The sequence below is a fragment of the Camelina sativa genome, chromosome 11, assembly GCF_030686135.1.
Source record: "Camelina sativa cultivar CO46 ecotype springtype chromosome 11, ASM3068613v1".
Lineage (NCBI taxonomy): Eukaryota > Viridiplantae > Streptophyta > Magnoliopsida > Brassicales > Brassicaceae > Camelina > Camelina sativa.
Genome location: NC_141890.1, coordinates 8,541,464 through 8,564,383, shown reverse-complemented (window position 1 = coordinate 8,564,383; position 22,920 = coordinate 8,541,464). Strand labels below are relative to the sequence as shown.

General features: G+C 34.6%; 5 protein-coding genes and 1 long non-coding RNA gene across 19 annotated transcripts; 3 read left to right on the top strand and 3 right to left on the bottom strand.

The window, feature by feature from the left end:
• Positions 1 to 104: 104 nt before the first annotated feature.
• Positions 105 to 1,122, bottom strand: LOC104722589 (uncharacterized). Its single transcript, XM_010440782.3, has one exon. It carries the CDS (start codon positions 952 to 954, stop codon positions 214 to 216), a length of 741 nt encoding a protein of 246 aa, XP_010439084.1. The 5' UTR covers positions 955 to 1,122; the 3' UTR covers positions 105 to 213.
• A 1,282-nt stretch (positions 1,123 to 2,404) lies between these two features.
• LOC104727780 (uncharacterized) lies at positions 2,405 to 4,933 on the top strand. Its single transcript, XM_087472318.1, is given in 5 exon segments — positions 2,405 to 3,290; positions 3,369 to 3,760; positions 3,762 to 3,837; positions 3,942 to 4,380; positions 4,429 to 4,933. Coding segments are annotated over 5 exon segments (2,298 nt in total).
• Positions 4,934 to 7,539: 2,606 nt separating this feature from the next.
• Positions 7,540 to 10,589, top strand: LOC104722587 (metal-nicotianamine transporter YSL1). 4 transcript variants are annotated; one of them, XM_087474630.1, is made up of 6 exons: positions 7,540 to 7,798; positions 7,883 to 7,918; positions 7,992 to 8,381; positions 8,638 to 8,905; positions 8,986 to 9,120; positions 9,204 to 10,589. In XM_087474630.1, the coding sequence occupies exons 3-6, from the start codon at positions 8,000 to 8,002 to the stop codon at positions 10,432 to 10,434; spliced, it is 2,016 nt and encodes a 671-aa protein (XP_087330756.1). In that variant the 5' UTR covers positions 7,540 to 7,798; positions 7,883 to 7,918; positions 7,992 to 7,999; the 3' UTR covers positions 10,435 to 10,589. The 4 variants fall into 4 exon arrangements, with proteins under 4 accessions (XP_087330756.1, XP_010439083.1, XP_087330754.1 ...); XM_010440781.3 differs by lacking the exon at positions 7,883 to 7,918 and having other exon boundaries at positions 7,623 to 7,798; XM_087474628.1 differs by having other exon boundaries at positions 7,626 to 7,798; positions 7,883 to 8,381.
• Positions 10,590 to 11,913: 1,324 nt separating this feature from the next.
• LOC104722586 (uncharacterized) lies at positions 11,914 to 12,860 on the top strand. Its single transcript, XM_010440780.3, has 2 exons — positions 11,914 to 12,448; positions 12,536 to 12,860. Exons 1-2 carry the CDS (start codon positions 12,154 to 12,156, stop codon positions 12,712 to 12,714), a joined length of 474 nt encoding a protein of 157 aa, XP_010439082.1. The 5' UTR covers positions 11,914 to 12,153; the 3' UTR covers positions 12,715 to 12,860.
• A 673-nt stretch (positions 12,861 to 13,533) lies between these two features.
• Positions 13,534 to 15,510, bottom strand: LOC104722585 (uncharacterized). 11 transcript variants are annotated; one of them, XR_015572724.1, is made up of 6 exons: positions 15,192 to 15,501; positions 14,660 to 14,827; positions 14,324 to 14,408; positions 14,178 to 14,255; positions 13,886 to 13,979; positions 13,534 to 13,788 (listed from the first exon to the last, which is right to left on the bottom strand). It is a non-coding gene; the product is annotated as an uncharacterized LOC104722585 (long non-coding RNA). The 11 variants fall into 11 exon arrangements; XR_015572725.1 differs by having other exon boundaries at positions 13,886 to 13,901; positions 15,192 to 15,475; XR_015572726.1 differs by having other exon boundaries at positions 14,178 to 14,233; positions 15,192 to 15,457.
• A 3,103-nt stretch (positions 15,511 to 18,613) lies between these two features.
• Positions 18,614 to 22,920, bottom strand: LOC104722584 (putative lysophospholipase BODYGUARD 3). The gene is made up of 5 exons (XM_087475953.1): positions 22,330 to 22,920; positions 21,557 to 21,921; positions 20,816 to 21,144; positions 20,332 to 20,537; positions 18,614 to 19,100 (listed from the first exon to the last, which is right to left on the bottom strand). Exons 1-5 carry the CDS (start codon positions 22,599 to 22,601, stop codon positions 18,776 to 18,778), a joined length of 1,497 nt encoding a protein of 498 aa, XP_087332079.1. The 5' UTR covers positions 22,602 to 22,920; the 3' UTR covers positions 18,614 to 18,775.

Below are 22,920 nucleotides of genomic sequence, written 5' to 3'. Positions count from 1 at the left end.
TTGTATTATTCATCAAATTCTTAAAAAAATTCTTTTGATTCTGCCTTAGGTTTTCAAGTTAAGTGGATTCAGTTCTAACTAAGGTTCATTGCTCTAACTTCAAATAAAAAAGAATTCTCAGACTCTTGTAAACAAAATCATGGGTTTTTACATTATGTTCGAACGTTATTGTACAATTACGTTAAATTGATATATGATTACACAAGAAAGAAACTAGAAGAACGTTCTTGTTCTTCTTCTTCTTCGACTTGTCAAGGTTTTGGTAGAGGCTTTAGAGACCAAATATCCCACACCCAAACACATAACCCAAATCCCCAAATCAACGGCCCATCCCATCCCCTCCGTCTCAGACTCCATCTCAGCCGTCCACTCCACCTCCTCCCACTCTCCCTCTCCGTCGCTACACGTGCAAAAACACACGCCGCCGTCAGATTCCCTCCCTTCCCCTCTCTCCTCCGGGATCTCCTCCAAACACTCGAACCCCATCCTCTGCTTCCTCCTCCGTCTATGTTTCCTCGCCATAGTCGCCGTCGCAACGTGTCCCTCAGCCGCAACAACAACCTCCGCTGTTCCATCCTCCTCCATCTCGCACTCGCACTCTAGCTTCCAGTTCTCTCCTTCGTCTTTTCTGAAAATACCTTTGACGACCCTCTCATCGCTCATGTAAACCTCGAAACGGATCCCATCCCAGACACGAACACGTTCCCTAGACCCGTAGATAACGTCTCCTCCTTTGACGACCCTGTGGAGGGTAACGAAAGCAGGGGAATCGGGTCGGATCTTGGAGCCGTCGAGCTCGAAAGCAGCTTCGTTGATTCGAGGTGGGTAGAGGAGAGTGAGAGAGTCGGGTAAAGATTGTTGGGTGGTGGGTAAACCAGTGAAGCGGACGTAGAAAGCTTTAACCTTTAAGCTCTCTTTCTCAACATAACGCTCGAAACTCGTCGATCTACACATTTCTCTCTGACTCTTTCGTTTTACTGTTTAGTGTCGTCTGAGCTAATAAAACTTGTGAAAGGATATCGGCCTTTTATTTTAAGAGGGAAGAGAGAAGGGTGGCGAGTTGCGACTTCTGTTTTGTTTTGTTTGAATTCTAGGGGTGGGTGTGGCACGCGGTTTAGCTGCTCACGTGGAAATTTTCTTAAATTGTTTTTTTATTTTTTTATTCTTCTTTGGTCTGGTCAAAATGCAATATAAAACTGTAGGGTTGCATGATATTTGCATATGTCTAAAATAAAATACCAACAGCGAGCGCATGAAGTAGTAACGTGGTTTCTCGCTTCTTGAGTTGCACAATTGTGTGCAGCAGTCTTTGCTTTTTTTTTTGTCTTCTACTCTCACAACTTGTCTTCTTCCGGTACTTCCCTTGTCCTTTCCCTTCGGTTTTTGTTTATAGGAGAGAATCATATTACAATCGAACTTATAAACAATTAAACATCACAATTATACGAAGATTTGATTGAAATCGTATTTGATTATTGACCATAGTTTACAAGATTACTCCATTTTTACAACGATTTATAACCAAATATATATATATATATATATATAGCTGGTAAAGCGAACAAATATAATGCTATAATATATATATTTTTAGTTACATAATTTCATACATGTACTGATTGATGTACGTGAATCTTTTCTCTTTGTTTGTTTCTTGAGAGATATTTTTCTGGCGGTGAGATAATGATTAGACATGATTTTTAAAAATAATTAAGGTCCCACATGATCTTCAGCCGCTGGTTTTGGGTTCTCTGTTCAACTCTCACACTTCTGTTTTTTTTTTCTTGCGCCATAAAAGCAATATTGCTTTTTAACAAGTAAAGTTAAATTATAATAAATCCTTAATGGGCCGGGCTTATACGTTATGAGATCTGTTTCCATACATTGTCCAGTAGATGATACGTTTCGATTTGTTTACAAAATTTAAGAATACAGTATGCCCACACAGGCCCGGCCCTTGACACATACTTATGATACATTTGTATGTGGCCTCAAAATAAAAGCCCAAATTTTTTTTTTTTTGTAAAGCTTAAGAAGGCCTGTTAGAGATCTAGATAAGGACCAACAGCTGGAAACCAATATATGTTTACAAGTACTGAAGTACAATCTTGAATTTTCGAGAGAAAACTAGAGAGCGTTTGGAGTAGAGTCGTAGAGGACAAGCTTTGATTTGGTATTAGTTTTTCTACTAGATTAATTGATTTTCAGATACAACCGTAAATGGCTGAATGATAACGATTGATTTAATATAAAAAACTTCCAAAATTGTTGTTTGATTTGAGAGTTCTTACACATTTACAGTTAAGTTTCGTAACTTTTTTGTTTTTTTGCAATTCGTTGTGTAATATTCTTAAATTCACAGATTCACAGACTCATATTTTAATATATTTTCAATTTCAGAGAGATGAAATCGAGATTTGAGGATGGAGCTGCAAAGAAAAGAAAGAAGAAAAGAGAAGAAGAATTAACAAAATCTCTAGCCAATTCTATGTTCAGGTATTTGAAAAAACCAAAATCTCACAGTGACATAACAGCTGATGAACATTGTGAAACTTCTAAGCAAGGAGAACTTAATGAGGTTAGAATCCATAGTGAAGAGCAAGAAGCAAATAATAATAGGGTTGAGAAAGATGATGAGGATGTTGTTGGTAATCATGGAGATAGTGTGCCTTTCAATGAGGATTCTTTGGATCCTGCAAATTGGGGAAAAATTGATCAAATGTTGAGAGATTTATTGGTTGGAAAAGGTCCTCTAGCACGACCGTATGAGGATTATAAGTTTCCCAAAAATGTCAATGGTAGACATTTTTCTCATAAACTCTACAAAAGGCCAATGAAGAACGGTGATAAACAAGATAGACGTTGGCTAATCTATTCAAAAAAGTCAGAGAAAATCTATTGTTTCTGTTGCAAGCTGTTTGCAGGGGAAAAGGATACTTCTCAATTGGCAAAAACAGGATTCATGGATTGGAACAATGTTGCAGGAAGGCTTGGTCAACATGAACGTAGTCATGGTCACCTTGTGTGCATGAGCCAATGGATGGAATTGGAGTTGAGATTGAAAAAGGATATACCAATTGATAAGTCTGTCCAAGAAGAAATCAAGAAAGAGAAAAATCATTGGCGAGAAGTTTTATTGAGATTATTTGCACTAGTGAAGACTTTGGCTAAATGCAATATAGCTTTCCGTGGAAGCAATGATAAGATTGGTGAGAACAACAATGGGAATTTTCTTAGCTTTATTGAAATGTTTGGAGTTTTTGATCCAGTGATCAGGGAGCACATCAGACGTATCAAAGAGAAGAAAACTCAATACCATTATCTCAGTCACAAAATTCAGAATGAATTGATAGCAATGTTGGGATCAGAGATGAAGCTTATGATCATTAAGAAGATTCAAGAGGCAAAATATTTTTCAGTTATTCTGGATTGTACTCCCGATATTAGTCACAACGAGCAAATGTCTCTTATCATTCGATGTGTGGATGTTTCTATGGATTCAGCTCAGGTATCAGAATATTTCATTCACTTTTTGGAGGTTGGTGATAAATCAGGAAAAGGGTTGTTTGATCTACTTTGTGATACATTGGCTGATCTTAACTTGGACATTGATGATGTCCGAGGACAAGGCTACGACAATGGCTCAAATATGAAGGGGAAGCATAAAGGAGTACAAAAAAGAATGCTTGATGTGAATCCAAGAGCATTTTATACGCCATGTGGTTGTCATAATCTGAATTTGGCACTTTGTGATATGGCTAAGTCATCTACTAAAGCGATTGATTTTTTTGGGATCATCCAACGTTTATATACATTGTTCTCGCCTTCTACTACTAGGTGGGATATATACAAGAAAATGGTAGGAGGTCCTACACTTAAACCCTTATCAGATACTCGTTGGGAAAGTCATCTTGAGAGCGTTAAAGCTATACGTTTTCAAGCTCCTGAAATCCGTGATGCTCTGTTTTTCTTGGTTGAAAACACAGAAGATCCTAAAACTCGGAGTGAGGCTGAGTGTCTTGCGATAAGTGAAACTCACGGAATTGGAGGATTTGAGTTTTTGTTTAGTATTGTTATATGGTATGATATTTTGGCTGTCGTGAATACTGTGAGCAAGACTTTGCAAAGTGAAGATATAGATATGGATGCAGAGATTACACAACTAAAAGGGTTAGTCTCTTTTTTTCAAAAGTATAGAGAAACGGGTTTTGAAGCAGCAAAAGTTGAAGCCACAAAAATTGCTGTTGAGATGGATATCGAACCCATCTTTCATGTTAAAAGGAAGCGCCCTATTAAAAAGAAAACCCATTTTGATGAAGAGCCAAGACAAGTTGATGATGAAAGTGTGGTTCTGAGCGAAGAGGGGAAGTTTAGAATCGAGTATTTCATCAAAATCATGGATCAAGCTCTAGTTTCTCTTCAAACAAGGTTAGACCAATTTCAAGAGTATGAGAAAACGTTTGGTTTCTTGTTTGATCTGAGAAAACTCAATTCAGCAACTGATGATAGCTTAAAGGAATCATGTATCAATCTTGAAGCTTCTCTTAAGCATGGAGAACGTTCAGATATTGATGGGATTGATTTATTCTTTGAAATCAAGGTCTTTCGAGAAGTTCTACCAGAAAATGTCAAAAGGACTGCTGAGGTATTAGAATTTTTGAGAAGGTTGAAAGACTGTTATCCAAATACATGGATTGCTTATAGAATTATGCTTACAATCCCGGTTTCAGTGGCCTCTGCAGAGCGAAGCTTTTCAAAGCTAAAGTTGATCAAGTCTTACTTAAGATCAACAATGTCACAAGATAGGTTGAATGGTTTGGCTATGTTATCGATTGAAAAAGACATGATCAAACACCTTGATTATGAGAAGTTGATGAATGACTTTGCAGAACGGAAAGCAACAAGGAGTATCTTCAAGAAGAAGTTTAAATAAGCTGTCGTTTCTCTCATTCTCTGTTTTATGTTGGATTTTATGTTGGGAAATTTTTTTTTTGGCAATGTGGTATTATTTTTTGTATAAAGGCCTCAAATTTGGATTTTGTATTTGGCCACAAATATAACAGGACCGGCACTGTGCCCACAAAGGGATATGCAAACCTGTAGATTCATGATGTAGATTTAAGACATTCAGTTTTATAATTTTGATTTTTGTAGAGTTTGACTACTGTCACCATCTGATATGGGCACTGCAAACTGAGTTTCTTTAACAATAAATTAACCACGTAGATAGTTCGTAGTTCAGATACGGACTACAAATCAAATACATATATATAATTGCTACTAGACGCATGTGATAATGATAAATTAACTTTGGGTAACATGGGCATGTAAGTAAGAACGTGGTCAGTCCGCTATTGTTTTTCCCGCAACTAGTTTCTAAAAAATAACTAACATTCCAACCAAAACAAAAACTTAGGTAAAACCAAAAGCTTAGGGTAACATGACAATGAAACTAAAGAATAATAGTATCCTTGAAAAGAATGTTTTTAGTACTCGTTCATAAAACGCTGTCGGTATAAGCGGTTTGGACGCAAACGCTTAAGTTAGATGAGAAAAAGAGTTAAGAGTTTTGGCAAAAGGTTAAAAAAAAGTAAGTCGTTGTCATAGTTTGGGGTCAATGTATAGCACAGTAGGGATGTAGGAGGATAAGCTGTGACTTTAAGAGTGAATGAGATTCTTTCTCAAATGAATGGTGTCAAGGAGTAGTATTCATTTTTTCTTCTTTCGTCTCTATCCACCTATCAATATCCCCACTCTATTTATATTTTTGAAATTAATGTGTTTTGTTTTTGTCTTCTCCATTTTAGATAATAAGTGGGCGAATCTAATCCCTAGTAGGCCTAATCCCTATGTAATACACGCATTTTCTGTCATATTAGAAAGCAACATGTTAGTTAAAAAGTTTAAAGTGTTTTTGGTTTCAGCTTTGTACCCACTATTAGATTTAAATCACTAAGTTTATTTTGTGAGTTAGTTTATCGTTTTTAGTAATGACATATGATATGTTAGGAACTTCATATAAAAGATGTGATCAAGCCTAACAACTATTCCCATATACTATAAAAGAGAAATAGTCAACTCATTACTAATCGATTTTGATAGAATTTTCATGAAACTTAACCCACATGCTCAAAAGCCACAAGCTTTAGACAACACTTCATAAGTTATATGTTTGTGTCAAACTGTCAATTGTCCTAAGTTGTTGACAGTGGCGGATGCAAACATCATTTTTACCGAGAGCACAAGAATTAAGAAAATGAGTATGGGACACATGCCTAGATCCGCCGCTGGTTGTTTATTTTTTTTAATCTATATCTTCTTTCTCTCGGATGTGTTTTTTCCACGTTTGATTTGATTTCGTTTACATTGTTGCTCCACATTTCTTCAAATAATTATTTAGAGATGTAACATTTTCTCCAACATCGCTATTATTTAGATCTATATATAACATCACTACATCAGCTTCGTTATTGCTAATTAGTAGTTAAAAAGAAAACAAAAGAAAATTCCACAGTCTCAAAGCTGGATCTCTTCCTACATACTGTGGAGTTATATAAAATGGATTTAATTCGTAGAATAATTGAGATGAAGGATTGCGTAGAAAGAGAAACGAAGAAAAGAAAAAAGTGCATTGTCTTTGTCTCGACATGTGGAAGTATCGGTCTTACGGTCCATTGAGCCACACTCGTTTAGAATCTCACTACTTTTACCATATTCACATCTATACACGATTATGGCATCTATATACATTTCCTTTTCAATTTATTCTGCAATTATGGGTTTTGGATATTCATGTCCTGATCATAATTTGTTATAATCCTCTTAGACAAATATCAAATTTCGAATATGTTTTTAAGGTTATTGGCATGTGTACATTATTTATATAAAATATTTCTACAAAGTGTAAGACATCCATTCTTAATTAAGAAAAAAAATTAACATCTGAATAAATAATGATGAAGATATTTTGAGTTTTTTTCCTTATAAATTGATTCAAAGTGTCTGTTCTCATGGATTATCCTAAATTATAATTCCATATAAAGTTATTTTTTGAACTAGCTATATTTAAGGTACATACTACATAGTACTCGTATATAAGCTCGTTATCCAAACGCGGAGAGGTTTTTTAAATTATAAATTTGAGTCAAACAAACTGGGGAACAATAATATGTTAAATTAGTTATTTCCCCATTGTTACCACACTCAAACTTACAATTTTGTTCTGTCATCCACTAGCGATCGATTTTATAACTTATTGAACTGATTCAATGCTGGATATCTAAGTGGCTTTTCACATGGACGTAAAACCTAGGCCAGTTTCGAAAGTTTATACTCAAAAGTCAAAACTAACAATAATGGTTTAATTTGAAAAAAAATAGGTATCATCAAATTTAAGGAGGAGTGGAAATTTTACACGTAATGCTGTGCGAGACATTTATTAATTACGACGATGTGATTGCCGGAGACAAGTTTGTTTTCAAACCCCTTGATCAAAAAAGGACATTTTAAATCATTGCACCCACACGAACCACTCAATTATTTCATTTGGCTGTAATAATAATTCAAAGATTCTTACAAAAAAAAAACTTGGTGAAATATCATTAAATGTCCTTTTAGAACAAGATGCTAACGACAATCTACTTGGCCACTTGACTTGTGTACCAAATTTTCTCCCAACTCCTTTATTTTACCTTTTTCGTTCACAGAATTTGCGTTTAATTACTACGTTGGCGTTTGTGTTTTGACGGATTCGTCTACGTGGGGACAATGCGCGTGTCGAACATGCGCACCTAAGAGGGTAGAGACAATGTGTTCTTTAGCTTTCCTTATATTCTCTCTTCCAAACCCCAAAAAAATTAAAAAGTATTTTTTGTTCACTCAGGTTAAAAAGCAGAGTTTCATATTCCTACAAATCCTGGTTGTTTTTATAAGTATCAAATATAACTCCCAAAGATTTTTTATTTGCTAAGCTCTAATCTTTTTATCTTCAGTTTCAATAATGGAAATAGAGCAGAGAAAGAACATCAAGAGAGAAGAGGAAGAAGACAACAATGGACTGTCACTACAAGAAGAAGAACATGAAACAGAGGAAGAGATGTCTGGGAGGACGACCGAACCGTGGACGAAGCAGATAACGGTGAGAGGAGTGTTAGTGAGCATAGTGATCGGTGTTGTGTTCAGTGTGATAGCTCAGAAGCTAAATCTCACGACAGGGATTGTTCCAAATCTCAACAGTTCTGCAGCTTTACTGGCTTTTGTCTTTGTCCAGACATGGACTAAGATTCTCAAGAAATCAGGATTTGTCGCCAAGCCGTTCACAAGACAAGAGAACACAATGATTCAGACATCTGCTGTTGCTTGTTACGGCATTGCTGTCGGAGGTTAAGAACATATAACTGCTTTTATTTTTTCCTTTATAGTTTCTTTTTCTTGTGAAACAAGCAAAGATTCAGTGGAAGGATCTACAAAAGCAGTTCCATCATATTAAAATAGTTTAACTTTTATGAAATCTTTTGGGTTAGTTGAGTCACAACAAAAGGGTTGATGTTGCTTTTGCTTTTTGGGATGTATATGATATAAAACTAGAGTTGTGAAATTTTGATTAAAAATATTTGATTATTCTGTTTCCCTTTTCAGGTGGGTTTGCTTCATATCTTCTGGGGTTAAATCATAAGACATATGTGTTGTCTGGTGTGAACTTGGAAGGTAACTCTGAAAAAAGTGTAAAAGAACCAGGGGTTGGTTGGATGACTGCTTATCTATTTGTTGTCTGTTTCATCGGTCTTTTCGTCTTAATCCCTCTGCGAAAGGTTATGGTCATTGATCTTAAGTTAACATATCCGAGTGGCTTAGCTACTGCTGTTCTCATTAATGGTTTCCACACACAAGGAGATGAACAGTCCAAGTAAGTTAATTAACCAATTTTACATAAAGTGATATATTTGTTACTTAAGTTTCCTAATCTTGATTGGAATCGATTTGCAGGAAACAAGTGCGTGGTTTTATGAAATACTTCTCATTTAGCTTTTTGTGGGGTTTCTTCCAGTGGTTTTTCTCTGGTATTGAAGGTTGTGGCTTTTCACAATTCCCAACCTTTGGCTTGAAAGCTTGGAAACAAACGTAAGCATCAATTATACAATAAAAAGACATGAACATTTTAGAGTTCTTGAGTCATATGATAACTCAAATCCTTTTTCTCGCAGGTTCTTCTTCGATTTCAGCATGACATTTGTAGGAGCAGGAATGATCTGTTCACATTTGGTTAACCTTTCTTTGCTTTTAGGAGCTATCCTCTCTTATGGCTTAATGTGGCCTCTTCTTGATAAACTTAAAGGCTCTTGGTTCCCTGAGAATCTCGACGAACACAACATGAAGAGCATATACGGCTACAAAGTCTTCTTATCCGTAGCTCTAATCCTTGGCGACGGTCTCTACACATTCGTTAAGATTCTCTTTGTCACTATTGTCAGTATCAACGCAAGACTGAAGAACAAAACTAATGATCTTGATGACGTGGGTCACAAGAAACCACGGAAAGACCTCAAGGAAGATGAGAATTTCCTCAGAGATAAAATCCCGATGTGGATCGGAGTTGCCGGATATCTTACCTTCGCTACGGTCTCAACCGTAGTGGTTCCTCTGATATTTCCTCAGCTCAAATGGTATTACGTTATTGTAGCTTACATTTTCGCGCCTTCTCTAGCGTTCTGTAACGCTTATGGAGCTGGACTTACAGACATCAACATGGCTTATAACTACGGCAAAATCGGTCTTTTCGTTATCGCGGCTGTGACGGGAAGAGAGAATGGAGTTGTAGCTGGACTAGCCGGTTGTGGACTGATCAAATCAGTTGTTTCGGTGTCTTGTATTTTGATGCAAGATTTCAAGACGGCTCATTACACGATGACGTCACCTAAGGCTATGTTTGTTAGCCAAATGATCGGGACGGTCGTTGGATGCATCGTGACGCCGCTAAGTTTCTTTCTGTTCTACAAAGCCTTCGACGTTGGAAACCCTAACGGCGAATTCAAGGCTCCTTACGCTTTGATTTACAGAAATATGGCGATTCTTGGAGTGCAAGGCTTCTCTGCTCTGCCTCTTCACTGTCTCCAAATGTGTTACGGGTTTTTCGGGTTTGCCGTTTTGGTCAACGTTGTCAGAGATCTTACTCCGGCAAAGATTGGGAGGTTCATGCCGCTTCCGACGGCGATGGCGGTTCCGTTCCTTGTCGGAGCTTATTTCGCGATCGACATGTGTGTTGGGACTTTGGTTGTGTTTGTATGGGAGAAGATGAATCGGAAGAAAGCAGAGGTTATGGTTCCGGCGGTGGCTTCAGGACTAATCTGTGGCGAAGGGCTTTGGACTTTACCTGCGGCTGTGCTTGCACTCGCCGGAGTAAAGCCTCCGATATGTATGAAGTTCTTAGCTTCATAAGATCGATCAGTCAAAGAAGAGAAAAAAAGACTTATGAAGTTAGAGTAATTAGATTATTATAATCATCCTATTCTTAGAATAACAAGAAGAACTTATGAGTTACGATCAAGAACATCTCTTTTTCTTACAGTATATGGAATCGTTGTTTCATGATATTGTACTACTTCGTGCTCTGCTTTTTTTTTTTTTTTGGTATAATTTGTTAACACATCTTGATTTGTTCTATTTCCGGTTCTCAGCACACTTATAGATCCGGTTATCTTCTATTGATTATCTGAAACAGTTATGGGCTTGGAGTCTTGTCCCATATATTTAAGAGTTAATTACTAGATAGTGACTTTTTCCAATGATATTTATAGTTTTTGCCATTTCATTTAAAAATTTTAGATTTGCCATTTTTTTTAGATTTAAAAACACAATTTAACACATTATGTTTGGGTTTTCTTGGTTCCATTTTTTTTTAGAGTTTAGTATTTGACATGATGTATGTATTTTAGAAAAAAAAATTACAAAAACACACATTTTGAAAAAAAAAAATGGCAAATCTATAAAATTTAAGTAAAAATGGCACATTCATAATATTTGAGTGAAGAAATGGCAAAATCCATAAGAATCCCTACATTTAAACTTAGGGTGAGATATTGGTTTAGGATTTAGAAAGAAATTTAATGACTTTATGTTCTTGCTGATTGTTAGAATCATAGAAAATTGAAAGTTAAAAATGAAGGATTCTAAGAGATTGTTTAGAAAGTTTTTTAAAATCTTGATGATTTGTTTTTTCTAATCTTGTAAAATCTTTCTATTTGATGAAAGAGTTTTCATGACTTTTGTTATGAAGAAAATGATATAAAATCCTAAACCAATAACATAAAATTTGAATTCATTAATAATCCAAGATTCTTTTGTTTTACTTGAATAACATAAAACTTTTAATGATTTTATAAAATTCTTAATCCAATAACACTAGATTTATCAAGATTTTAGATAACTTTTTACAAATCCACAACCAATAACACCAAATTTTTAAAAAGTTTTTAAAAATCTTGATTGAATAACAACATATTTTACCTAACTTTTAAAGTCATTAAAATTCTTTCTAAATCCTAAACCAATACCTCCCCCTTAACAAAATTAAGTAAAATCAGCTATTTCAGAAACAAATAGTTTCACATCTGGTTACCAAATAAACCCTGTACAATTGTTTCGTTTGTATTGCCTTAGGTAAGAAATCATTGACTATTGAAGTATTTTAAAATAAATAACACTAGATTTTCGATTAAAAATTATGAATAGGCTAAGATTTTGCTAAGACATTTTCTAGTCAATAAAGTGTCTATTAATTCCAATAAGCATTTTTAGTAATAAAATGCCACAATATTAAGTAAGTCAAGATGTATTTTGACTTTTCATAAATAATAATATTTATTTGCTTTGACCAAACTGAGAATATATATGGGGAATTAGGTAACCAAACAAAAAACCACACGAAAGTAACAAGAGAGTGAATTAGGCAAACAAAATAAATGAATCACACAACCCACCGCTCAACCACCAGCCCCATCTTCTAAAATATTCTATCTCTTCTTCTCTCCTTTTTATTTCGTTTAAATTTATATATCTTCCAAAATCCTGAGCACAAACATTATATATATTCCTCTACATATTTTGAAGAAAATATTACTTTTAGGTTTTTTGTTTAATTCTATATCTCGTAACTAAATGGCGAGCGAAGGAGTCGTCGTTGTCGGAGGAGAGAGAGCAGGGGCTGAGATCGTGTATGGAGCGGAGGAATGTTACAAGCAATCATTGGAGCTTCTGGAGGAGCTAGGGTTTCCGAAAGGAGTGATGCCTTTGAAGAATCTTGTCGAGTGTGGAAGAGTTAGAGCCACTGGTTACGTGTGGATGAAGCAAAATTCTCCTTATGAGCATTTCTTCGAAGCCACCAACACTCGCGTTTCCTACGGTCTCGAGGTCACTGCCTATGTCGACAAGTCTTGTATGAAGAAGATGACAGGTACCATCTTTGATATACCTATAGCTACATAGTATATATGGATGTATAGCTCATGTATATGAATTTGTGTGTGTGTTATATATATAGGAGTGAAGAGTAAGCAGATGTTTATGTGGGTACCGATCGTGGAGATGAGTATGGAGGAGCCAAAGAGCAAGAAGATTTACTTCAAGACTCCTATGGGAATCGGCAAGTCTTTTCACGTTACTGCATTCATGGACGAGGAAGAGAAACGTAACTTTTACTTGGAGAATCCCAAAAAGTAAACAACTCATCTAATAATTAAGTAGTTCGTCGTACTCGTATGATTATTACATTTTGGGTTGCTCTTTTTGTTTTATTTTTATATATCTGGTAAGGTTGCTCTATGCCATTACTATTAAAATTATAATATACTCTCTCCGTTTTAAAATATAAGATGTTTTAGATAAAACACGTATATTAAAAAATGGTTGCTTTTAAAAAGTTTAACCAATCATAAACAAGACTGCATAATATAAAATATGAAATTAATCTAAAATTTGCATAGAAAATTGGAAACATCTTATATTATGAAACAAAAATATTTCTCCAAACATCCTATATTATGAAACGGAGGGAGTAATATATTTTCTGGGAGTGTTGATTTTTTTCTTAAAACGTTATTGATATATATTTATATATATGTCTTTAATTATTTTTAAATATATTTCTGTACATTTTAATAGTTATACTGTGAAGAAAAATTTGATTTGTGATGCAGTGGACTTTATTTTATAATTGAAAGCGATTGATAAAATAAATAATTTCAAATCTAATATTTTTTATTTACGATGAAGTATGTACTTGGAGATTTTCACTTGTATTTGGACTAGAAAGAAATTATATCAAATAAAATCTCGCAACAAATATATTTGTATGAGTAGAATCACATTAACATGGAAATACACTACATATTCACTTAACGAGCAAATTATTTAACGACAGCGTACCATATGTCCAAGATATAAATCATGTGAAAACAGTACTAATCGAATTTATAAAGTCTACAGTAGTCTATATATCCTTGAACTGAAAGTCTGAAACTGTAGAGTTTTGAACTATTGTTTGTGGAATAATTAATATATCATTTATCTATACTATTAATTGGAAACACACTTAAAAATAAAAAAAACAATAAAACCAATATACCATACAATGCCCCTATGAAATAAAAAAGCAAAGAACAAAGGAAAAAAATTTTGAGGGCAAAGAAGTAATCTGCTTGAGTAGAAGCACGCGGACCCGATGTGTTTGGAGTTTAGTTTGTTCGGATCTTAGATACGTTACATGAGTATCCAAACACTTTCTTCTTTCCAAACCTGAGAGCAAATTAAAATAGCATCATATTAAAGATCTTCCATATAATTCTGTTTGTCATTCAATCTGCGAAAAAACAGCATTCCAAAGAAAACATACCATTTCTGTTCGTCATCTAATCTCCAAAAAATCAGCGAGTCCAATAAAATCAATTAAAATCGTAATCAATTTTAATGCAATCCCTAATCATCCTCTACAATATCATTTGAAACCAAAAATAAAATAAAAAAATTAACTGAAAATTTAAAATTGATTCCATAAAATCTTGAATCAATCCCTAATCATCCTCTTCACAATCACAACTACTCATATCCTAAACATCTATAAAAACCAAAGTGACGGCATAAACAACCAAGCAAATGAAACCTAAAATAATAGCTCAGAGATTCACCTTAATAGAAGAAATGGCTGCCATGGATGGTTTCACTCACACACACTGGAGAGACACTAGAGATGGTATTGGCTGATACTGCAGTAAGTGTTACTATTTTATTTAAAACTTTTGAAAATCTTTTCCATAGGTTCCAATGAACTTACATTTTCTCCTGTTTCATCTCACATGACTCAGGTCAATGATGTTTCAGAACTTCATCCAGACTGGCGAAATTGGAAACAATGGAACCTGAAATAATGGTTTGAATAAATAAATAAAATCTAAACTGAAAAGCAATGGAACCTGAAATAATGGTTTGAATCAAGTTTCGCTACGAAACTGTGTTATATATATATATATATATGTCAATATTATCTTTGATTGCTCTCATAAACTTGGAAACACATGCAAAATAAAAGAGATACATATATCAGATAACTTATGTATGTGAATCGAAATTGCACTAGAGATTATTCGAAGACAATCAAACACATACATACCTTGCTTTCTCTCCAACGGAGAACTTAAGAGATCCAATAAATGGAAACACATAGAGAACCGATGATAAGACTGCATCAATCTAATTAACAATGGATGTGCGTTAATCTCACATCCCATAACAATGCTTGATTGCTTTCCATTCTTTTTTGTTTCTCTCTTCTGCAAAACTGAACAAACAATTAATGAAAAACACAAAGGAGCGGCAACAAAGAAATCATATAAAGATTGAAGAGACAGCTCAGATCGAGGGATTCAATATGGAATACATAAAATGATGATGGGATCTGGTAAATAACGTCAAAACCCAATTGGGGCTGCTACTTATTAAAAAAAAAAAAACACAACTTATTGTACCTAATTAATTAAGCTTTTGGTTTAATTTAGTATGAGTAAAGACTCAAATCTAAAACATACGGAATAATATGAACATGGAGCAAAGGAAAAAAAAAAAAAACAAAGCATATCGACTTGAATCTGATTCGATTTCGTCGGAAAATAATACCAATATGAAAGAGAGGTGATTAGACTTACCTATGGTGGTCATAGGATTAAGCTCAGAAGATCTAGAGATTCATAAGAAATAGGGATCGCGGGTAGAAATGAGAAGAATGAAGGAAAAGAAAAAGTACCAAGGAAGAGATCCACTGGATGAGATCGATTAAAAAACAGTTGTTTTCTCAGGCGGAACTGAAAGCGGAGACGGCAAGGATGATATCGGAGACATCAAATTTGATGGAACTTTAATCGGGTGAATCATCTAACTTTAGTAGTGTCGATTTCCTTCGGTGAAGATAGACATTCACCCGTTCAGGTTCGGGTATTAACATATCTGTTTCGGGTTAGCGGGTTTAGAAAAATATAATCTATTTAATATTTTTTTATATATATGGGTTCGGTTCAATTTGGATACTACCAGGTTTGGATCGGTTTGGATTACAAATTTCATAACCTGATTAGTATCTGAACTATCGGGTATGCAAAAAAATAATCTTTCATATTAATTTAATTTAAATAAAATTAGCTAAATTTTAGCTTATTTAACAATTTTTTTTTTAGATATTTTGATTATTTTTGATATTTAGGTATAAAACTAATTGTAGTCAAAATTATAATTATAATTTTGGATAATGAATTATATTAATACTAAATATTATAAATAATTTTAGATATATTTATATTTTCAGGTTTGATGGGTACCCGAACGGATGTCGGGTATTATCTTATCCTAATCTAAACCTACATGTATTTGGAAAATAGAACCCAATAGAATTCTATAGGTAAATCCGTACCTAATCTGAACCTGGTTTTCGGATCGGATTTTGGGTTGGATATTCGGGTACAGTTTTTATATCCAAGCCTAAAAAATACCAATTGTTTTTGTCGTTTCATTTTTACCTATTGACCCATTAATATCAGTATAACAAACTAAAAAACAATCTATAATAATCATACCATTACCAAAAACTTAATTAAAAAAATATTGTTTGAAACAATTTTTTTTTAAATATCAAAATAAACTCCGCACGTACGTGCGGGTCCATCACTAGTTAATTAATAAAGGAGGGCGCTTTTCTCATATTTTCATCCACCATTGAGTAATTAGGCATGGACGTTGGTTAACCGTTTGGTTTTAGTTCGGCTGTATTCGGTTTCAGTTATTTTTAATTTAGTAATATAATAACTATTTGGATATTTAGAAATTTCGGTTCTTTTGGTTTTGTTTCGGTTCGGTTCAGTTAGTTAAATAGGTAACCATAACTATCATAAATTATATTGAAATTAACCAAATAAACCTAATATAACCAAAACTAATTAAATATAACTGAAATTAACCAAAAATACAAAAATACAAAAAGAGGGATAATATTGATTCAATTTTACAAAATAGTATTTAACTTTGTAATTCAAAATAATAACATTTTAAATATATTGATTATTTAAATACTGTTTTGAAACAAGAAATAATTAATTTTTTAAGTTTATTTTAAAGTTTTACATAATATTAAGTATATAATATTTTGTATCTTTTAAGTTTTTGGATATTTCGGTTAAGTGTTTAGTTATTGGTTCGATTCGGTTCAGTTTAGGTTAGTTTGGATATAGAATTTTACTAACCATTCGATTATTTGAGGAATTTCGGTTTGGTTTCGTTTGGCTTCGTTTGGTTTTCTGGATTCGGTTCAGTCGGTTTTTTGGTTATTGGTTCTTTTTCCCAGCCCTAATTGAGTTGATATATTATATGGATATGCATAATACATTTACGTGGAGCTTTAAAGTACTGACGGAATAATATGGTTGGATGGGTCCAAGACACCCATTAATATTGTTGGTTAATTTGTTCAACCAATATGACCCACTTTTAGGAATCATCGGCTAATTGGCAGGCATAATAAATATACCATTGAAAACAAAATTACATATAAGGAAATATAAGTTGTCAACAAAAAAGAAAAAAAAACTTTTTAACACTTAAGAAGAAGTTTTGAGATTAGAAATCTGTAAATAGTTGAAAATGACATATAATCAACTTTTATAGTGAATTTATGTTATGTCATTGTCCATGTGGGTATTGTAAGAAATTTATGACGCTCAAATCAGATTTTTTTTTTTTTTTGTGAACATATTGGAAAAACTACCGAATAGTTTGATATGCGGATTATTTGCTCGGTTGGTTTCCCTAACTTTTGTGGCCTTTACTCTTCATAGTAAGTTTCCTCTCTTCTGTTGGTGGTAGTCTCGTAGGTGTGGATGAATTTTGGATCTAGATTGAGGAGTTTTGTGGTTTGGTTAGAGTTGCGACCTTGGGCTTTGTGGTTGCGGTTGGAGCGGCCAATTATGTTGGGTTTAGTGGTTGCAAGTTGATATTAGTAATTCCGGAGCTTGTAGTACCACGGTGCGACTCGAAGAATAAAATGTCTTCTTGACCCTTCCCTTCCTTCGGTTCCGTTCTTGTGCTTCTCATCGTTTGATTGCCGTTTGTGTTTGTTTGACTGTGATTGCGTTATGTCCGCCCAGCCTTTATCTTGCCTCTCACCCTTGGTCCTCTCTTCCAGCCTTTGATTCCCATAAGGCTTGTTCCCTTTCTAAGCTTTGGCTTCGTTATATTAGAAGACGTGCTAGTCTTCTTGGTTTGCAGTTGGCTCTTCTCATGGTTTGTTCGTTGTGGTTGATAGCTTTCTCGCTCTATCATTGTGCTTGTTGAAGCTCAGTTTTAGTGAGAAGTTATGCTTCACTCCTTGTCTTGGCTTTGCAGATTTGTGTAGATCTGATGGCGTTTTGAAATGCTTATACACAGATGATTTTGGACGCGGTGTCGTCATCGTCATATTCGGAAGTGTGTTCGGGTCTTGCTTGTCGGATTATGAAGTATTTGGTTCTGGTTATGAGAGATCAGCTCTCTTGAGGATAGGAGGAGGTTGACGTTAGCTTCAGATTGGCCGTGGGCTTCCTTAGTATTTCTCACTTGCATGTGGTTCAAGAGAAGAGTTTGTCTTGCTTCCTAAGATTAGTATTTGTTTAAGGATTTAGCTTTGTTGCTTATGTCTTTAGTTTAAGGGTTCGCTTTCTTCTAGAATCTAAATTCTCTACTTAGTAAGTTTAATTATTGGTTTCTTTTTTAATTTCTGGGAATTTCTCTTTTGTTCGGCGGCTTAATTTCTCTTTTTTGGGCTTTAGATTCCGGGGATATCTTGTTTTCCACCGGTTTATGTTGTATTCCACCTTATATCTTTTAAAGCTTTATCAATAACATCAGTTGACAAAAAAAAGTTTGATATGCGGATTATTTATGTTATTGGGTAAGCAGGGCGGCCCTGTTTGGGGACCAGTAAGAGGATGCAATAGCAGAATTAGGAGTCAAACGTATACCTTCTATTTTTTTTGCTTTGGTTCACCACATACAGTATGCCTTCTTAGAAACCAAAAAATAAAAGCATATATGATAAATGAATAAATTAGATTCGAAAATTATTATTTTAATACTCCTTTCCTGGATTTTCTCATAGTACATAAGGATTTCCTTAATTTATAATGCTCTTGAAAATATTTTTACCAACCATTACACATAGAACAATTGATATTAATTAATCTACCACAAATTTTCATCAAACATAATTTTAGCTAGAAGAAGTCTTCCAAATCTCTTGGAGCTCTCTGGCAAACTCATCTTGTCTGCCAACGACCATGGTGATGTGATCTTTGTGCTCAAGAACCTTAACTCGCGCCCGAGGAATCCGCTGTTTAACGTTGTAGCTACACTCGACAGGGATGAGTTCGTCGTCACCTCCGTGGAAGATGGCCACGTTGCACTTTAGTTTATCTCGAACGATGTCTAGATACGTATCGAGTTTGCTTCCTGTCCCACATAAAATGTTGTGTAGAGTGTGCCACGCTGCGTTGTGCGTGTGACACATGAAACCTTCTATTAAAAAGTTTACAGTCCTAGATAGAGAAAATTAACTATTAGTACAATATATGATAAATCAAAATGTAGTTACATATCAATATATTAGTTATTGGTTTTGGACTTTGCACAAAAAAAAACCAAAAAAGTTTTTGGACTATTATCAAAAGAGATCTACTGTCTCAAGTATATGGGTGCTGCGCTAATAACCAATGACACTAATCAAACTTGCGCATTTATTATAGTTATTTTTGTTTTTTTAATTAAAGAATTCATGGTTTTTGGTTTTGGAGTCGAACGCATAATTTGATTGGATGAATTATATTCTATTTTTTATTAATTTAATTTCCAATGGTTGGTTGTATTGGTAGGACAAGAGCATTACTTCTAAGTTCTAACCATTTATATTCCTAAAACGTAGAAACTACAAAACAGAGTCGTAAAATCTATACATTCTTGTCACTGAAATATGCCGATCAACCAACCTAGACATTTCAAAAGTAGAATCAATTTCCATTGCTCCAAGTACACATAGCCATAAGTACTTAAGGTTGGAATTTTTAAATTTAGCATAGCATACTATAGAGTCTAAAGTAGGTTGCCTAAGACACCGTTTGTTTTAAAGCTTTCCTCCAATGAAAGAAGGTATACTGATGGTATGTCAAAAACCCGTGGCTTTCTATATCTGGTTATCTGATGTAACTTGATGATTAAGCTAACACCACGTAGAGTTGTACTATATCTGTAAATTAATTTGATGAATAAGTTGAATTAATAATCGTAAACTAAGTAGACACTTACTAGCCAGCGACCAGATGCGGCTACGAATTAAATTTGTTAGTGGATTTAGTCCATTTGGAGGTGGTTTGGTATACTAACTAGCCACATCAACCATCAATTGTTTCCTTTCAATTAAATATGACATTTACATGCTAAAAACAAATACATATATAGAGAGACTAAACCTAATTTTTGACATCACTAAATTTCCAAAAATATTCCAAACAACCTGACAAAAAAACAACCAACATTTTACCCTCATGTATTATTAACGATTGCCGCTGCGGGTTGTGACTTTGTGTACTAGCTAGTTAAGTATGGGAAACTGTTTTACTTCCGTTGGATTTTAAGTTTTTGGATCTGAATTTTATTACATTTTTTAAGGAATGTGAATTCCTCTCCTGATATTAATCGATTCGAATTTGGTTGGGTGGATTAATAAAATTAAATGAAAACAAAGAAAATAGTTGATAAAAAGTAAATTAAAACCTGTTATTACGGGTGATGAGATTTGCAAGGAACTGCCAAAGACGGTGGTGTTTGCAGATAAGGAGACAAATGGTACGACTAACGTGTTCGTACCAACAAGCCATCGACGCTCCTAAAGCTATAGGCGGCCAAACCTTCCTCGGTGCCACTTTCTTCATCACGTACTGCCTCGGCTTCGCCTCTCCCGCCGGTACTGGATAGTACGGCTGCCCACAAATACACATTTACACGTATTCTATTAGTCCTATACGTCACATCTCTTATTCATATGTGTGACAAAACCAATAAAGTTGTATTTTTCCTTAACTTGTTCAATTATTCCAGCTAAAATGACTGACCAACATAATATTCATAATATAATGACGATTAGGAACCTGTTGTTATTATTAACTTTTAATAGTAATTTATCATGCAAAATTTATGTTCTGCATGCATAGAAACCAATAAAGACAGGTCCATAATGTGCGTAAAGTAATTAACTCACCGGAGCAAGGAGGGTAAGTGACTTGACTAAGCCGCCGTGTCTAGCGGCGAGGCTAAGCGCCAAAATGCATCCCAAAGAGTGAGCCACGATATGTAAAGACTTTACATTGTGTTTGTGTAAGACAGATTTCTCGATCATCTCTACGTGTTCTCTCAACGTGTAGAGTGAATCAGCTGGCTTTGGACTCTTACCGAATCCTAGAAGATCCACGGCGAAGAGTCTATGAGCCGAGGAGGACGCTGACAGGCTTGGAAATACCGTCTCCGTCCAAAACGCTGATGAAGATATGAAACCATGTATGAACAGAACATCCTCTTTCGCTGCCACCCCTGTTGTAATGAATCCGATTGTTTTAAAACGCAAATTAGTTTACTAGTTTCGAAATCCAAAATTGCAACTCATGATACAGACGACTATTTATATTTCCTATTTGCATTTATTATTTCTAAAGAGTGCTTTATAAAATAATTAAACACAATCATTTACCATGTAAATGTGTAATAAGAACTTAACATGCAAATGTTTTCTTTTTTTTGTTTTTTTTTTGAAAAAGGGTTTAAAAAATTTAAAGTGTGGCTGCTGGGATTTAAATTTCGAGCCCAGGTCTCCACGGCCACAACGTGGAATTCTTACCACTAAACTACAACCACTTTGTTGTAATAGATAAATGTTTTATAAATGAAAAACAGTAAAACTGGTTTTACTAATATATCTCCTAAACATAAAAGATGTGACCGTTACCATTTGGGATTTGAGTTTTGACAAAGAGGGAATGATCCTTGTCACTAGTAGAGGCCCACGATGTACAAAACCCACAATCACAATCCGACCATCGAGAGACATCGTGGCTCAAATTATGCGGGTTGATCTTTCCCCGAAGCTTCTCAACGACCGTGAAGTTCACCGTCAAGCTTGACTTCGTTATTGATCTCCTCCTTCTGCTTTTAGTCTTCTCATGATGGTCGCTACACTCGGACTCGGATCGAGTAACCTTAACAAACCGTTTATTGAGCTCATTAACGGATACTTTAGAAAAGTCAGATAGACGAGAAGGACGTGTGTAAAGTGTCTCAGAGATATCCTCCAGCTCAATCTTGGAACGTCCGCTACAAGAAAATCAAACGGAAGTAGATTTCAATAATCCACTTCTAGGGATAAAAGTAATTTGGCTCACCGTACCATTTTTAAGTCAACAATGAACTTTAATGCATGTCAATTTTTTGTAGTAAATATGATAATAATTATCATTTAGGGAGAATGCGGACAGCACATGTAATGATGTAAAATAAATATATAGCTAGAACTTATAACTGTGAAATTATAGTATATATATATATATATATGTGTTATATCATATATTAGACGAAACATATTTATTCTTATCTCTTGAAATATGAAATATTTACAAAAGAATTATTCTGAGTTTTTTTAACACATCTGTAATTGGACAATTCTGATATTGATACATTTGCAATAACTAACAAAACGTTAAAAAAAGAAAGAAAAAAATTTACCCGAGTTCTTGAAGCCGCGAAAGAGTAAGGATCTTGGATTCGCCATTATTTTGAGACAAGAGGATCTTCCCTCGAGTCGTGGTGATGGGTTCCTTGGCCGACAAACAATAGCAAGGCTTCCATTCGGCTTCAAAGAGATAGTCTGCTGCTTTGTAGATGAGACAAAGAAATGAATCAACGATGTCTAAAACACAGAACACGAAGAAGCTAATGGCTTCGTTTAGCCATGTCCCTGCTACAGTCGCTGCTCTTCTTAGCTTCATCACAGCCATGCCTCAACAAAAGCTTCGAGTTGTGTTTGATACACAAATCTTCTTTATATATCTGAGAGAATTGAGATATAAGAAGACTAGATCCGTGCTGAAATCTAGTTGTGATAATTGTGTAATGTATTTTATATAATATATAGATAGAACTTCTCTCTGTCTCTGTCACTTTCTATTGACAGTTGAGAATAGGGGATTAATTATGGAGGCAAATAAGAAGCTGAGGGTTGTATCAGTCTATAGATAATACGTGATTAATATATAATATGATGTCATAAGGTGAGATTTTGTTAAAAGACACTCTACAATTACCATATCAGGTCAC

Coding starts and splice junctions, on each gene's coding strand:
- LOC104722589 (XM_010440782.3), bottom strand. CDS start 954: ATGTGTAGATCGACGAGTTTCGAGCGTTATGTTGAGAAAGAGAGCTTA.
- LOC104722587 (XM_087474630.1), top strand. CDS start 8,000: ATGGAAATAGAGCAGAGAAAGAACATCAAGAGAGAAGAGGAAGAAGAC. Junction 8,906..8,985: donor CAAGGAGATGAACAGTCCAA/GTAAGTTAATTA, acceptor ATCGATTTGCAG/GAAACAAGTGCGTGGTTTTA. Junction 9,121..9,203: donor TTGAAAGCTTGGAAACAAAC/GTAAGCATCAAT, acceptor TTTTTCTCGCAG/GTTCTTCTTCGATTTCAGCA.
- LOC104722586 (XM_010440780.3), top strand. CDS start 12,154: ATGGCGAGCGAAGGAGTCGTCGTTGTCGGAGGAGAGAGAGCAGGGGCT. Junction 12,449..12,535: donor TTGTATGAAGAAGATGACAG/GTACCATCTTTG, acceptor TTATATATATAG/GAGTGAAGAGTAAGCAGATG.
- LOC104722584 (XM_087475953.1), bottom strand. CDS start 22,601: ATGGCTGTGATGAAGCTAAGAAGAGCAGCGACTGTAGCAGGGACATGG. Junction 21,145..21,556: donor CAAAACTCAAATCCCAAATG/GTAACGGTCACA, acceptor TCATTACAACAG/GGGTGGCAGCGAAAGAGGAT. Junction 20,538..20,815: donor CACTTACCCTCCTTGCTCCG/GTGAGTTAATTA, acceptor ATTTGTGGGCAG/CCGTACTATCCAGTACCGGC.